The sequence below is a fragment of the Lolium perenne genome, chromosome 4 (assembly GCF_019359855.2).
Source record: "Lolium perenne isolate Kyuss_39 chromosome 4, Kyuss_2.0, whole genome shotgun sequence".
NCBI lineage: Eukaryota > Viridiplantae > Streptophyta > Magnoliopsida > Poales > Poaceae > Lolium > Lolium perenne.
In genome coordinates this window covers 214,282,040-214,298,941 of record NC_067247.2, presented here as the reverse complement: position 1 = coordinate 214,298,941, position 16,902 = coordinate 214,282,040, and the positions used below count along the sequence as shown (strand labels likewise).

The following is a 16,902-nucleotide window of genomic DNA, read 5'->3' as shown; positions in this document are numbered from 1 at the left end:
AACGGATGGCCGCGGCGTCCGGAACGACGCAAACCCGGCCCAATCTAGGCCGGGTTTGCGTGGCCGCGGACGCGAAAGGCTGGTCGCTCGCGTCCGCCCCTTGTCCGCCCCTGACCCGCGTGTCATAGACATAAACATTTGTTTTCATTTAGAAGAACCCATTACAATTTTTTTAAACTACTACTTCTATCCTACTACGTACGGGGCCGGCGGCCTCGCCGGTGGCTCCTCGCCGGCTCGCCGTCGGGGCCGTGGATTTCACTCGACGCGGGCGGCCTGTACGCGTGAGGATTCCACTCCAGCTCACGAGCTGGGTGGTGCGGCGGCGGCGGCTGCGGCGGCGGCGGAGGCTTTCATCCTCTTCCTTCCCGTCCGCGCGCCTCGGGCGCGCTCGCGCTCCGCCTCCTGCTGCGGCACCATCCGCTTCCCGCATAGCTCCAGCTCCTGCAGGGCCGCGCGTTCCACAGCGGTGCGCGCCTCCGAGCGGACGCGGCCGGCATCACAGGCTTCGTGGTTCCCCGAGCGCCGGCGCATGCGCTCTTGCCGGCCGCGCTCCGCCGACGCAGCAGCCTCCCGGGCGCGCCGCTCGGGCGAGGGCATCTGAACGAGGTGACGGGCTGCTCGCATAGCGAGCAGCTGGTTCTTATGCCCGAGGAGGTCGCCTAATCGGCGGCGGCCGGCCCGGCAGGTGACCTCGTGCTCCTTCGTCACGCGCGTGAGGTCGGCGAGACGTTCCTCGATGGCGGCGTTGATGTTCGCCAGCGCGAGGTCCTCCTCGTCGACGGACTCCTCCGCGGCGGCCGCCCCCTCCTCCGCGGCCTCGTACCAGCCGTCCGCGGTCTCGTGCCATTCGTCTGCGGCCGCCTCCACCATCTCCGCATCCCCTTCCTTCGTCGCCGCCGCCTCCGCCGCGACGCGGAGCGCCTCGTCGTCGGCGACCCACCGCGAGTCCGCGCGCTCCTCCTCCTCCGTCCGCGGGAACCTGGCCCGGGCGGCGAGGGAGAGCTTGGCCCACGTGGCCTGCAGGGTGCGCGGCATGGCGCCGGAGAAGGTGGAGGGGGAGAGAACGGTGATGCGGTCTGTCTGAGACCGCCGCCGTCTTTTATAGCCGGTGGTCTGGCGGGAAACTTGGGCGCGAGCGCACGCCAATGGCGTTTTCGCGCGCGCGGGAACCTTGGTGCGCGCGGGATCTTTCCCGCGCGTTCCACCGCCCACCATGGCTGTCCCGTCGAGGCCTGCCATGGCGCAGCGCCGCGCAACGAAGACGAACCACGTGGCGTCTCTTTGGGTCGCCGCGTTGGGCGCCGCGTGCGACCCAAACGGACACGCGGACGCGGGGCGCTGTCTGCGTGGCCGGGCGGCCACGCAAACAGCCCAAAACGGACGGCCCAGCGCGTCCGTTTGGGTCGGCCGGTTGGAGATGCCCTTATGCCCGCTTCATGATCCACGCAGGCTGGGTAAGGCGGCAGTCTCCGGATTCAGGCCTCCCGTGTATCTTCTCTGCGCCCAACAAAGACGCCCAACTGGAAAAATTATCTGTGTTGTTTTCTCCCTCTCCGTGCGAGGATGGCCGACGGCCAGGTGCCCCTGATCATCCCCTGTGCCGGCCAGTGCTGGAGCGCTACTTCTACAGTTCTACTCTGTCCGGGAACCCATGTCTGGGGCGGCGCTACTCCACGGACGCAGATGACAGCCGTTGCCCCCCGTTTTTTTCTGATCAGGAGGACCCGAGGAGGTGGGGAGATAGGAGTTGCCATGGGGGTGCAGGAAGGAAGGAATCAATCAATCGAAGCTAACGACAAATCAAGCAAGAACCACGGTGGCGGCCCGCAACCACAACATGCTGAAAAAAATTCTGGCGGGATGACATCGCGCCGTAGTACATGAGAGAAGAGCGTCCGTCGTTAAGAGCCCGCACGCTGAGGTCTTGTTTACTCTTCCACCCCCTAGGGGTTTGGGATGAGAGGGGATTTGGTGAAAACCCCCTTTCACCCAATCCCCATTTTCCCCCTAATTTTCCCTCGTTTCCTCACACCCTCCCCTACATCCTCTAGTTACTTTGATTTTGGGGATGGGAGGGGATGGAAGAGGATTGAGATCTAGTGATAAAAAAATAGAAACTTTACACCCGCAAGATGATTCTGGACAAAGTCACTCAAATAAAAATCATATCTTTGCAATAAATATATAAGAATGTTTATAAAACATTGCATGGTAATACAAAAAAAAACGGATCATTCGATCTCATGGAATATTCTATTCGGTGGCAAAAAAAAATTATGCTGCTCTCAAATGCCAGTTCTAAAAAGCAGTTGGTGGGATCATTCGTTGTTCATATCCTTCCAAATGTTTTCATCAAGATCAACCTGTTATATAAGAGACAATACATAAAAGTTAGGAGCTCCTTCATTCTGTACTTCAGCTGGAAATTAAAGAAGTACTACAGTGATCTTTCGAGCCTAAGCTGCTAGTCAATGTTTCTAGATAGGAGTAACAGTTTATTATATTTTCATCAGGTTTTCGTTGCTGCACAAAATTAGTAAGTACTAGTTAGTTATAGAACCTTCCAAGAGCAAGTTTTTTTAGACAGAAATGAATATAACAGTTATCTACAAAACTAAAACAGTTTTAAGCATGACCCAAGTTCTAAGAGAAGTAACACACCATAATTTCTCCGATCACAAACAAGCATCCTAACTCACAGTCCATGCACGTAAAACTGAGCCTAGAATAATCCTGTTTCATTGCTGTATCTCCCTTGGATACCGGAAATGTCTGGTAACCCATGAACTCAACAAACTGATTAAAGAACTCATGCTACATAGTTCACAGAGAATCTAAGAATTTACAGTCATCCACAATTTTCTTTGGCACAAATGAAAGTTTGTTGAGGAAGCTACCAGAGTTCAAATAAGTAAACCACAAATGAAGACTTCTCTGTCGCAACCAGGATAATGATAACAAGTCATTTAAGGTAGAGAAAGATCAAGCATTTGAGACCATCTACATTTTTAGCTAACATCTGAGTATCTAGATGCATCAATAGTTTCCATGATATACTGCACAAGTGGAATTAAGTACCATCAGTCTAATCTTTACAGCCATCTCAAGTTGCTAATTTGACTCAAAAAAAACTATTTAATGAAAGATAAACACATCATAAGTACCATCAGTCTAATGTTTGCACAAAGGAAGACTAACTTTCAGTTAACGAAATATTATAGAACTAACAGTACTAGTCTAATCAAAATTCTGCAACAACCAATTTACATATAGTTATTTGCAAGCATGTATAACAATGTGGGATCCAGTATAGGCAAAACCAAGTGTGCTTTACTGTTCCAACAAAATGTCCTATCTTCTTTTATTGAAATGTACGGATGCAATTCGAAAACTGACTGAAAATGGTACATACACATACCTCAAGTCAACTCTTGCAGCTCTCCCCGGAGCCACATGATAGCCGACTCCTCGTCTTGAATAAATTGGTCTCTCTACATATTTTGATGTATGAGACCAACCTACTGCAAAATCTGAATTCATCTTGAATAAATTGGTCTCTCTACATATTTTGAACTCAAGTATGCAGGCATCAAATTACTGTCAAATAAGTAGCACCAGGAGCTAACATCCTATTTGGAATACCATTTGGCAATCCAGACCAATTTAACTCTACAGTTTTTGTGCCATACCTAGTAAATTTCAGATATCCATTAAATTTAACTCTACAGGAGATGCAAAAGCTCTCGGCCATACAAGGAAATCTATAATAACTTCCAATAACAACATCCACGCTTATACATGTCTCTACAAAGTTCAAACTACAAGTTGATTAGCTAAAACATGTACAGGTACACTAGCTTATCCGCCCCTGCAACTACTGGCTTTACTGTTCTTTGATTGGTTTCAGGGAATAAGATGTACTACTAGTTCTCACTGGAAATCACCACAAGGATCCATTGTACATCGGCCGGCCTTGCAACTACCGGCTACTGACATCCAGTATACACTAGCTTATCCGCCCCTCTTGGAAGAAACGAACTGCACACTCACAACGACGCCTGTAAACTGCATGTCTGCGCGCACGGACGAGATCTGGCACGGACTCACCAGTGGCGGAGGTTACCATCTCGAGGGAGGCGACGGCGAGCTCCCAGAGCTCCGTCGCGGATGACGGCGACACCAAGAAACCCTAGCTACGGAGCAGGGAAAAGGGGAGGAGGCGCTAGGACTTACAGGGGACCAATCGCCGGAGCAGGATCTCGTCGTCGCCGTTGTGGTTCGCTCGTTCAGTCCACGCCGCCATCGCCTTTCCCCGCCGTTGCGTCGCCTCCGTCTCTCGTCTCCCCTTTTCACGACCAAATACACGGGGTCAACCTCGTGGGTGAGAAAACCGGAGGTCGAAGCTTACCGGATCGGGATGATCCGGGATGGGCCGGGATGTTACACAAAAAAACCACAGAAGTAAACGGCCCATCGGGTAACTTTCGGGATTCGGTCGTGGGCCGGTATTTTACCCTTCCAAACCCAAAAATACCAGACAAGTAAACAAGGCCTGAAGAACCCTGTCTACTCCAGCGACCAGCCATCATCGGATCGGGAAGTGGTGGCCGGGAAGGGCCGCACTCGCTCGGTTGGTGCCGCTGAGTGGACCACCGCCAAGACCCATGCGCTTGTTGCCGCGGTTGCTGCCACTTATTCCGCGGGCGCGTGCCGCCCCGCTGTGGTTCGTGGAAGTCCCCTGCGAGGATCATCACTACCAGGCGGCCTCCATCTCCTCGGCAAGGTAGGAGACGACCACGTCGGTTTCCGTGTTAGCTTGGTTTCCTGTGAGGCAAGCCAATCCATCCACGTCGACGGATCGCGGCAACATATATGACAGCGGATCGCGGCAACATATATGACAGCGGATTGACAAGTGCCAGCTCCGTACGTGTAGTCATCGTCTTCCCGATTTGGTGTTGCGGGTTCAACCATACTAGCAATGTTTGGCGCGGCGGCACGCCCGCGCCTTTCTTGTTAACATGAGCTGAAAAACAAAAAGTATTTCTGTTGCAAGCTAGACTGGACCTGTGGCGACGTATTTCAGTCGTTTTGGTCACAAAACCATGGTGGATTTCTATCAAATCATACAACCATACATGACATGTAAGCAGTGTTTATATTTTCTGATGAGCCTGATGAGCCGCAAGAACTACAAATGAAATAGAGGTTGTGTTCCAACCTCATATGTAAGCAACAAAATCTCTAGCTCTCGCACGCTTTCCACTGACAAAGGGAAGATGGGAGTTGCTGAGCAAAATTCAAGATCTATTCTCACATAGAGTATATTTTTTGTTCGGTTGCTTCGAAACTTTCTCCCCTCGCGTGACAATTATAGCTCCACCTGATTGCCAAAGGCATCCTCACATTCTCTCCCCTGTGATGTCCTGAAACATATCTACAATGGCACCGAGATCAAATCTGAGAACAGAACAAAACAATTCATGGTAAGTTTCTTGCAGGAGAAAAATACAAGATATTCAACTTTATGGACTCGTCAAAAATAAATTCTAAGAACTTGCAAGTTGATTATAAGAGCATTTCTTTAGTTGTAGGTGTATGTCGTATGGGTAATTTTGCATGCTATAATTTAAAATGCAGGTCTCAAACAAAATGGCAGGTTGCATTGAACAAATCAATTAAGTGCTCAGCGGTGCCAAGTATATGCTACCGTGAAGCACTTATCAGTACTGAAGGACCCTATCTATACGGGATACATAAGAATCAGTGCAAATGAGAGCGAGGGAGAGGTAAATCGCCACCTAATTTTCATACAGGTTAACATCATCTTGTTGTGATCGAACTGGCAATAGTTCCACCTCATTTGAAACAGCATACATATGGCTCTTAGAAAATAAATAAAAACACAAATAGCTATTACTTCAATAGCAGCATCAGAAGGACAAGTAACTGAACATTTAGGTGAACATGTGGCTAGACTTCAGCATATATATGTAACTATCTAGCTGTCAGGTGTAAGTAAAGAACATAGTATCACCTTTCACAATATCGTCGTCCTCCACAAATGCGTCCTCCACAAATGCACCGCATTTGTGCTCAATGATAATGCAGTTTTGCGCTATACGCGAATAGAGAAAAGTGTTCAGGTTCTGGGACACAACAGATTCAAATCTCTAGATCGAACCCTCTTTTAGGTATTCTCTGAACTGGTATATTTGATTGGCTGGTACTTAGCCTTCATTGTGCTGCCCTGGAACATCAGTTTAAGCCTAAGTACGTGTACATTCCCCATGAATGAGAACTAATTTGCTAGCAAGTAGTGATCAGGCAATAAATTGAAAGCTAGAATTTATTGGCAATACTGCAGAAAATAAGTCTGGTGAAATGTAAGTGACCATGTGGACATGCTCATCGGCCCATCATAGGTATTTACACACTGCTCTCCGATAATTCAGTGAACATTGACAGAGAATAATATGAGTAACATGCATCTTGTCTATAAGTGAAAATAGCTAAATTAGGTGCCTGAATGTGTAGATGGTACCTCTTGGTGAACAATAGAGAATAATATGAGTAACATGCATCTTGTCTATAAGTGAAAATAGCTAAATTAGGTGCCTGAATGTGTAGATGGTACCTCTTGGTGAACAATAACGAAGCCTATTTCAGACAGATTTTACCGTCTCGCTGGCTGCTCTTTAGGTCTTCCTGCAATGCATTATTTTCAGTATCTCGCCTAGAAATCAACAACACAGAGCACCGACTGTCTCAGTTAGCCTCTCTCGGTGATGATAGTGAGCTGAATATCTTGAGTCTAAAATAAAGGCTGGCATCAACTAATCTTCTGATGAAATAAGCTGTTGTGGAAAAAAATACTAAGCATCCCCTGAAGCCCAAACATGATGTTTCCTCTGCAAAAGAAAAATATTTCTATCTATAATTTGCATCTGATTGCTAAGTTTCTTTCTGGGGAGACACATCACATTAATAATTCAGAAAAAACTGGCACGTTAAATTGACAATAATCACACGTGCCATACTTACTGCTCGGTCCACTTCTCAATCAAACTTCTTAGTTAGGCGAACTATTAACCAAAGTTTGGAGAAGACAAACCTCTATTTCTCATATATGAGTGTCGATAGGTATAGAGTTTGGGAGATGGGTAGTATAAAGCTCTTCCATCATCCAAAAAGGGTTATTTTGCTAATTTAGACCTAGTAAGAAATAACAGAATAGCAATTTCAGAATCACATATAAAGGCATGTGCATTTACAGAAATGAAACTGCACAACAACATGATTTCGTCAATAGTATTCGGAATGATTGAATCGACATGTCTTCTCACTTGACCTTGAAGAGCAATAGATCTTTACTCAGATTTGCCAATATTTGTAATATTTCTCTCAACGGGAAGACTTCACCACGCCGAGATAAAACAGTGCTATACCTAACAGACTCGAGCCGAATCTGCAAGAGAATTATGAAAAACATGTAAAGTATAACTTGTAATGCAGAAAATCAAGTTTTTTTCTCGATCAATATATTTCATAGCTCTTTTCTGATAGAAAAACAATATGAAAACTACATACACTCTATCGGAGAGGTAAAATAATTTAAGCAGAAGAAAAGGTAAGTATACCTCATGGTCTACAACAATAAAGTTCAGCTCATATATGTTTTGTCGTGTCCTGTCCCTGTATTTCCATATATATGCAATGCAAGCTTTCCAGAATTTTCCATTGAGGGCATCTCCAGCGGCGCGACGCATTCCGGACGTCCGAAATGTCCGTTTGCGTCGCGCGGCAGACGCGAGACTGACCGTTTTTGTCCGCGCGTCCGTTTGCACCTTGGGGTGGCTCCAGCGGCGCGACGCATTTCCGCGTTTGCATGAAATATGAAGTTTCGAAACAACAAAATAATATTCAACGAAGTAATAGTTATTACATTTAAATTTTAAAAAGTCTGCATGCAAATAAGATAGTACTCCTCTAGGCATGATCTGCATGGCCAGCCAATGTCCATTGATGCTCAATCAGATCCGTTTGCAGCTGTTTGGAGACGTTCTCATCAGTGACTTCTACATTCCAATGTAGATAGTCCTGCCAAGATGAAGCTCCAGGAAGTGGCGCAACCAGCTCACCTTGGAAATCCCATTGGTTCTCATTGCGGCCATCAGGACGCTCGTTCTCAACGATCATGTTGTGCATGATCACGCAGCATGTCATCACCTCATGCATGGTCTTCAGCGACCATGTTCTTGCCGGGTGACGGACAATTGCCCACCGAGCTTGGAGCACACCAAACCCGCGCTCCACATCTTTCCTGCAAGCCTCTTGCATCTTCGCAAACCTTCTCGTCTTCTCGGAGTTTGGATTACGGACAGTCTTCACCAATGTGGCCCAGTCAGGGTAGATGCCATCAGCAAGATAATATGGCTTGTCATATGCATTTCCATTGATCTCATAGCTCACCCGGGGAGCTTTGCCTTGCATGAGCCGGTTGAAAACCGGTGATCGGTGCAACACATTGATGTCATTGTTGGAACCGGCCATGCCAAAGAATGAATGTCAAATCCATAAATCTTCAGATATGACAGCTTCAAGAATGACAGTTCTTCCTTCCTCATGCCCGTTGTACGCACCCTGCCATCCAAATGGACAGTTTTTCCACTGCCAGTGCATGCAATCTATGCTGCCAATCATTCCTGGGAAGCCTCTAGACTCGTTGATAGACAGGAGGCGCCTTGTATCCTCAAGAGTTGGCTCCCTACAGTAATACTCTCCGAACACGGCAATCACGGCTCGGCAAAACCTGTACATGGCCTCAAGACAGGTGCTCTCACCCATTCGAAGATAATCATCGAATATATCCGCAGGCATTTCATATGAGAGCATGCGAATAGCCGCGGAGCATTTTTGGTAGGAGGTGAAGCCTAACGCACCTGTTGCATCGCGCCTACATTGAAAGTAGGGGTCGTAGTTTCTGACGCCCCGTAGAATGACCAAGAACAGGTCCCTTGACATCCTGTATCGGCGCCGGAAATATTTTTCTGGGAAGATCGGATTAGTGAGGTGGAAGTAGTCCTTGTGGAGGCAGGCCTGCCCTTCCACTCTGTTGCGCGGCAGGTTTTTGGAGCGCCCCTTCACAGAGCCCCGGTGCTGCGGCCCCGGGTTAGAGGTGAACTCGTGGATCATGGAGGCCGCAGTAGTTGCCAATGTCTGCGTCGACTCATCGGACTCCTCATCGGAAGAGGAGTCGACGACCTCCGCGCGGAACTTGTCCAACATCTGCCACATGTCCATCTGCGTGGGTACAAACTGCGGATCAATGGCCGCGCACAATAGCGCCGAAAACACGAGTAGAAACCTACCGGCGCAATTGACCGAACAGGTCGTGGGCGGCGCGGAAGGGCGGCGCAATCGGGAGCGTTTCGCCCGAAAACAGCCGGCAGGTACGCGGCGGAGCACGCTCCTGCTCTCCCGTGCGGCAAGAACGGAGCCGACGCCGACTACTGCGGCGCTACGGCGGTACGGCGGCGCTAGGGGTGGGGGTGGTGCCGTCGCACTAGGGCAGGAAAGAAGGGGGAACAAGAAGCAAATCGAAGCGGTCGATTTCGCTGTCCCTGACATGCGGGACCGGGTAAGAAATGGAGGACGCTCGGAGCGACCGCCGAGCGTCCGCCGCGACGCAAACCTGGCGCATATTTGGGCCAGGTTTGCGTCGCGGCGGACGGCCCGGTCACTTTGCGTCGCCCCGCTGGAACAGGCCCCAGACGCATTTCCGGTCACGGCGGACGAAAACGGTCGCTCATCGACCGTTTGCGTCGCGCCGCTGGAGATGCCCTGATAGCTCTAGGATGACACATCCTCAACCAACGAAACATGCATCTTTTCTTTCCTGGCATAGGAATGTATACTGTGTAGCAGAAATCTAAAGGTGAACAATCCAGCCCATAAGGGCATGTAATTTCTCGAATATAAGAATCTCAAGTGCGCCAGGAAAAGAAGAAGAAGAAGAACGGAATAAAAAACAGAAGTCCTACCTGAGCAGGCAGCGTTGGACGCTCGATTGAAACAGGGAAACGAAAAGAGGTCACGGACCAGAACATGAACTGAACATAGGAAATAATCTAAGATCAACACCAAAAATCATATTAAGCAAAGTTAAAATAAAACAACACAATAGGCATATGTACTACCGTGAAAAGAAGAAGCAAAGTAGTCTCCCACTACAAATTGCATCATCTGAGTTCATCCTAACTCAATCAGGAGGTCATCCAATAACCATGAAGGGGCGGTGACGGGAAATTTTGCATCTCTGACACGGGAATTTGAAAGAAAAGGAGGACGGCCACCATGGCAAGGTAGAGCGGAGAGCGAGTGTGTTTGGGAGGCGAGGTCGCACGGGCTGCCCTAACATGCTCGCCATGGATCCGAGAGGGGCAAGAGGGAGGAGGCCACCGCGTCGGACGCCGCCACCATCTTGAGCTCGTTCTTCAGCTTGTCGCGGCCGCTGGCGCCGTAGATCTTGCCGCCCGGCTTGGCGCACGCGAAGAACGACCGTTGCTCTTGATGGTGTGGCGGAGTCGACGGTGGCCTTGTGCAGCCCAGCCCGCACCGCGCCACCTCCTCGAGCTCGTCGACGACGGCGTGGTGGAGTCGACGGCGGCGTGGCGGAGTCCTCCCACTGACGTGCCTCTTCGTCACGGCTCATGCTCGCTGGCGTCGAGGTGGTGGATTCGACGGCTGACTGGCGCCGCCCTCCCCGCGACGGGCTTCGTCGAGGGAGCTTCCGCAGGAGACGCCTCCTTGGCCTTCGCCTCGATGAAACGGCGGTGACGGCCGCTCGGTGAAATCACGGCAAGGACGCTGGCCGCTGGGTCTGGGCCACCTTGTGCGTCTACTTCGGCGAGCCGCCTAGAGGAGAGGATGGATTGTCCCCATCTGGTCAAAGGTTGAGAGGAGAAAATCTAGACTTTTCTAAAGAAGGCACATAGTAAGACCAAAAGACCAAAACTAATTGCAGCGGTGCTATCGGGAATCGGAACCACGTGCGAGTCCGACCCCAAGTCCCCAACCACCTCGCACCTACAGGTACATGGAGATGCACCAAAACAGCCAAACATCCAAAACAGATAGAACCACACGTGTGAAGATCACCTCAACTCTGGGTTTTGCTCGAAACGCTAAGGAGCACCAAAACGATACACAAAGAATAACCAGCGGGAAGTAACACACTTAAAACACATACGTGTCAGCTTAATATTAATCTAATAGAAAATCCAAAATTAGGAGAAAAAAGATATTTATTACCCTTTAGTATAGTAGTTATAGTTATTATACTGACTGCCAGAGCGAGAAGGGAGAAGAGAATTAACCGTCGTTTAATGGACAGTTGGGTTCAGTATAGTTAAATAATTTACGCACTCACGCAATGAAACAACACAGGAGCACTAGGGTTCAGCCAAGCCTCCAGTCTACGTGCATAAACAAAGCTGCCGATAGTAATCCTCATATATTTTAGTTCAAGATTGATGAGATTCCATGGCTGAAATCAGTCGGGCATGTACTAGGAGGCGCCGCATAGCTCATCCTATCGTCGATGGCTCGCGATTAGAAAAAAACGCATCGCACCTTATATGAAGGTGAGCAGATCCAACTCGCACCTTATTATCCTAACATTATCTCCTCCCCTACCCCAGATATTCCCTGGCCACACACGCACCCTCGGAGCTCTGATACCAGGCCGCCGCCGGCAAGCTGCGCCACTCACTCCTTCGCCTCGCCCTGCGTCTCCCTCGCTGCTCCGCCATGCACCGCCGTCGACATCAGTCCCGCCACACGCGACCCCATGCCCGCTCGCAGAACGCCGCAGCAGCCCCACCTTATCCTATGACCGCCGTGGGGAGCAGCGCATGAGGCCGCCGCCGAGCACGGCCGCGGGTGGCCGCCACGAGCACCGCTGCAGGGAGGCCGCCGCCGAGCACCGCTGCGGGTGGCCGCGGCGAGCACCGCCACAAGGCCGTCGAGCAGGCTCCGGGACAGAAGGATGGCGCCGTCGAGCCCCTCCGAAAGGGGAGGCCATCGCCGTCTAGCACGCTCCGGGAGGGGAGACCGCCGCCATGGAGCACGCATCGGAGAAGGCCACCGGCGCCGAGCAGGCAGCATGGAGGCGGCCATGAGGGGCGAGGCTGCTCTGCGCGCTGGCCTGGTCCGTAGCCGTTGGATCTTGCCAATGTACGTTCACGATCTGAAGTCGACTAATCATTGAACTCTGCCCACGCACCCATGTGCAGCCGTTGGTCCCCACCAAAATTAAAAAAAAACCAACACATGCATCCCATTTGCTGCCGGTCGAGGCCTCATGAGTTCAGAGTAGCACACCGGCACACCGCTCGTCCTTCAGCCACGGCCTTCACCGGAGAAGACCACCATCGCAGCATCTGTGCCATCCGCTCGCCACCAATGGCAGCTCCGTCGTCTACTTCCGTAGCACCATCCTATCCCGTTGACAGCAAGGCCACCAACATCTTGTACCACACATGTCTCCGGCTGGCAGCACCAACGGCTGCCGGAAGTAGCAACGGCCAGCGTCGGTGGTAGCAGGGCCGGCGCAGCTCGCAGCAACGACGCCCGCCGGTGGTAGCAAGCGTCGACGCTGCTCGCAGCAACGACGCCCACCAGTAGTAGCAAGGGCCAGCGGCGCTCGGAGCAACCGCCAGCGCCGGTCGCAGAAACGACGCCCGCCGGTAGTAGCAAGGGCCAGCGCCGGTTGCAGCAACGACGCCCGCCGGAAGTAGCAACGGCTGGCGCCGGTCGCAACAACGACGCCCGCGGGTAGTAGCAAGGTCCGGCGCCGCTCGGAGCAACGACGCCCGCCAGTGGTAGCAAGCGTCGGCGCCGCTCGCAGCAACGACGCCCGCCGGTAGTATCAAAGGCCAGCGGCGCTCGGAGCAACCGCCGGCGCCGGTCGCCGAAACGAATCCCGTCGGTAGTAGCAAGGGCCGGCGCGGGTCGCAGCAAGGACGCCCGCCGGTAGTAGCAAAGGCTTTAGCCGCTCGGAGCAACGACGCCAAGGCGCCCCGCGGTAGTAGCAAGGACCGGCGCCGCTAGCAGAAACCGCCGGCGCCGCTCGGAACATCGCATGGAGAAGGTAGGAGAGGGAGGGAGTTGGGAGGCGCGCTCTCGCAGGTGGACGTCGGCGGCGAGGCGCCTCGCGGTGGGACGGGGAGAAGGCAGAGAGGGAGGGACTGGGTCACGCGCTCGCGAAGGTGGAGGCCGGAGACGGGGTGGCGCACGAGGATGGAGCTATGGCCTGCTCGCGGCCCGACGAGAAGGAGATAGGGGAGGAAATTTTCCGGGCGGCGCTCGCTCACGGGACGAGGAGGAGGCAGAGGAATTGGGGAGACACGGGAAGGAAGAAGATAAGGAGAGAAGAAAGCGGTGGGGTGGGACCACGGACGCGTGTCGTTTGGACGAGGCGGACGATGCGAAGCTGCGATCCCCCGGCTGATCCTCAGCGTTTTCCTATTAATTAGGCCATAGGTGCCATTTTTATTGACTAGCACCCGTGCGTTGCTACGGATATAACACAGAACATCTATGTACGGCTTACACGGCTCCTTCACGGTTCTTGTCTTTAGTAAACTAAGTGATGCATGATTTATACCAATATATTTTTCACTTGTCCAAGTGAAAAAAAAACTAACGTATCAAACAAAAAGTTGCATTCACCCACAATCAAATAATGTGAAACTTTGTTTGAGTGACAAATGAGCCTGTTTCCACATTTAAGGCCCAAGTCCTTGAGTGGCTTCCATGCAATAATGAAGATAGACTAAATATGTAACTTTTTTATAGGACTGAATCAATAACAGATATAATTCACAAAAGCATAATGATTAACAAGTCAGATCGGTGAAACTTAGAAGCAAACCATCAGAGGCCAAAACAAAATAAATTGATGAAAAAACTTCTTCGACTAATAGAAATTCATCATTGAGATCAAACAATACATCAGGTCGTAGCTGATAGACTACTGTGGTGAACTGATGATGATGATGATACTTCTTCGACTAATAGAAATTCATCATTGAGATCAAAAAATTTCATAGTATAGAGTAGTACTATGGTGAACTGATGATGATACTGAGTGTTACTACTCCCTCCGCTTCAATTTGAAGTTTGAACCGGCGTTTTGTAAAATAAAAAAAATTCCCAAGATGAGTGGAACGGAGTAGCTTGCAGTTATCATCTACCTCCATCTTTGTGTTGTTCCAGGGATTTTATTGATGGACGTGAACAGTACCAGGAATTGACGTTATCATGGATCTTTGCTGCTTCTAGTAGAAGATGAGCACAGGGTCGCGTGTGATCAGCGATGGCTCTTAAATTGACTCTCAGTTTGAGGAAAACACATCAGCCATGCAAGCTCGTTGATGAACAAATTGCACATGAAGCAGAGGAAAATAAAATATCTGAGTTTGCATCCAGAAAAGAACATCTACGCCAGACTTTCCGCGGGCCGCAGCTGCAGTCAAAATAGTAGTCGAGAGAAGGCAAGTAGGCAACTGATTTCACGAGGTTTGCCATTGCCACATTCAAGGGTATCGGCGAGTAGGGCAGGCTGACACGCCTCTCCAAGCTGTTCGACTGATGCAGGTCCCTCGACAAGCTCCGCCTTTGTTGCTTCTCTTTCTACGTTGCTACGGCTCACTCCGCTTCTTCCCCCTCTGCTCTCAATCGGGAACAAACAGGCGGCAGCGTGGTAGAAAGGATTATAGCGGTGGTGACATGGAGACGCGTGTGCCCACGATCTCGTCTACGTTGCTTCCGTCCGCCGCCGTGGTTTCGCGTGGATTATTTTTGTTCCTAATCTTGGATCCAGATCGCCCCGTATTTAAAGGACCGGAGCAGGCAATAGGCCGACTCGCGGCTGGATTGGTCTTATTCGACTCGTGGATTTAGAAGACACGCAGACATGGAGACATGGACTCCTGATCTGATACGTTTCTTTCCAACTCGGTTCGAACAAAGCAGCAACGTGCGAAAGCATATACGGGTGGTATAGTGGGTAATTTCGCCTAAATTTTAGGGTAGTTTTAAGTTTGACGAACAACCGAGGGAGAAACCCTTTTGCTTTTATTATTAGGTATAGATTAACAGGTTAATTTAGTAGTAGTTCTCATTGTTTAAAAATAATGTGATAGTTGGATGAAAATAATATGGTAGCTGTATGAAAAAATGTGGTACGGAGTAGCTACTTTGAACAAACCTAACTGATAGTTATATCAAATAACCTGATAGTTGCTTGCGGTAAATCTGGCAGCAGTGTTGAAATAATCTGGTCGTCGATTGATAGAATGTGGTAGCTACTCTCCACAATCCAAAGTCCAAACTGATAGTTGTACCAGGAAAAATATGGTAGGAGTAGTTGTTTTCGACAACATGATAGCCGCATTAAAGTAATCTGGTAGCTGCATCAAACAATGTGGTAGCTGATTTTTAACAAACCGATAGCTATATTATGTCCTAAAAATAGACAGCTTGTGTTGACTTGTGATTCGGTTCTGTGCATGTGCTGGCTTGCATGCCGACGTGGCCGCCGGGTGCACCGCCGCAAGGTCGCCCAGCTTTTTTGCGGAACAGACCTGCCCAAGCTCTTTCGATCATAATTGCTGGTTATGTATCCGCCGCACGGAACTAGCTAGCGTGCGACGCCGCCGGCTAGTCTGGTCCTTCACTAAATGCATCAATTTTCATAAGGTTGTATATGCAACAGAATATTGTGGGGGCAGAGTGCATAGACTATATAAATGAGATAAGAAGCGACCACTTCGGAAGACTCGCCGGAGACGAAAAAAAGAGCTCCTGCGCCAACCCCGCGCCTAGGGTTCCGCCCGGCGCCGTCGCCGCCGCCAAGCCCTCCCCCGTCTCCGCCCCCGCCCCTCCTCTCCTCCCCCGGCACCCTGGCCCTCGCTGTCGCTCCCCGCGGGCGACAGGAGGGCCCCTCGGTACCCAGCTTCTCCCGACCCCCTCCTCCGCCCTCCCCTGCCGCCACCGTCGGCGCAGGCAGCCGGGCAAAGCCCCGTGCGGTGCCGGCGGCGGCGGTGATGCCCCTACCCGCGCGTCTGGAGGGGGAGCGCGGGGCTCCCTCGACCGGCGGCGGTGCTCCCTGGACCGACGGTGGTTCCGGCGGCGGCGAGGCTCCTTGGGCTGCGCAGCGCTGTGATACGTCCATTTTGCATCACTATTTTATATCGTAATTTACTGTTATTCATTGATATATTTCATATTTAGAGATGATACTTATGTTATTTCACATATTTTGCATGTTTCATGATTATTGGAGAATCACTCACCGGAGTCAGGATTCTGCTGGAAAAAGCACCGTCAGAATGCAATATTTCTGAAGATCAACAATTGACGGAAATTACACCGAAAGTCTTATTTCTCCAGAAGAAGGAGCCAGCCAAAAGGAGGGGCCAAGGAGGGCCGCCATGCCCCCCCCATAGGCCGGCGCGGGCTCCACCCTGGCCGCGCCGCCTTGTGGGGAGGGGGTCCACAGCCCCCCTCGGCCGTCTCTCTTTCGCGTACTTCATCTACCCGAAAACCTAAGATGCTGGAAATAATCGCGAAGAGTCACAGCCGCCTCTGCGGGGCGGAAAACACCAGAGAGAAAAGAGCTCTCCGGCAGGCTGAAATCCGCCGGGGAAATTCCCTCCCGGAGGGGGAAATCGACGCCATCGTCACCGTCATCGAGCTGGACTTCATTGGGATCATCATCACCATCATCTCCACCACCGTCACCGTCATCTCCACCGCTGCACCTCGTCACCGCTATAACATCTAGGGTTGAATCTTGATTATTTCATAGGGGAAACTCTCCCGGTATTGATA

General features: G+C 50.9%; 1 protein-coding gene and 1 long non-coding RNA gene across 8 annotated transcripts; both read right to left on the bottom strand.

Moving 5' to 3' along the window:
• Positions 1 to 2,155: 2,155 nt before the first annotated feature.
• Positions 2,156 to 4,409, bottom strand: LOC127295043 (uncharacterized). Its single transcript, XR_007847427.2, has 3 exons — positions 4,237 to 4,409; positions 3,422 to 3,533; positions 2,156 to 2,366 (listed from the first exon to the last, which is right to left on the bottom strand). It is a non-coding gene; the product is annotated as an uncharacterized lncRNA (long non-coding RNA).
• A 656-nt stretch (positions 4,410 to 5,065) lies between these two features.
• On the bottom strand, positions 5,066 to 9,907 carry LOC127295044 (uncharacterized). Of its 7 annotated transcripts, none has more exons than XM_051324956.1 (6): positions 7,644 to 9,907; positions 7,350 to 7,471; positions 7,118 to 7,218; positions 6,641 to 6,914; positions 6,041 to 6,253; positions 5,066 to 5,463 (listed from the first exon to the last, which is right to left on the bottom strand). In XM_051324956.1, exon 1 carries the CDS (start codon positions 9,631 to 9,633, stop codon positions 8,572 to 8,574), a length of 1,062 nt encoding a protein of 353 aa, XP_051180916.1. In that variant the 5' UTR covers positions 9,634 to 9,907; the 3' UTR covers positions 5,066 to 5,463; positions 6,041 to 6,253; positions 6,641 to 6,914; positions 7,118 to 7,218; positions 7,350 to 7,471; positions 7,644 to 8,571. The 7 variants fall into 7 exon arrangements, with proteins under 7 accessions (XP_051180916.1, XP_051180920.1, XP_051180914.1 ...); XM_051324960.1 differs by having other exon boundaries at positions 6,641 to 6,711; XM_051324954.1 differs by having other exon boundaries at positions 7,355 to 7,471.
• Positions 9,908 to 16,902: the final 6,995 nt, after the last annotated feature.

Excerpts from the sequence above, each read along its gene's own strand:
- LOC127295044 (XM_051324955.1), bottom strand. The coding sequence starts at position 9,633 with ATGTCAGGGACAGCGAAATCGACCGCTTCGATTTGCTTCTTGTTCCCC.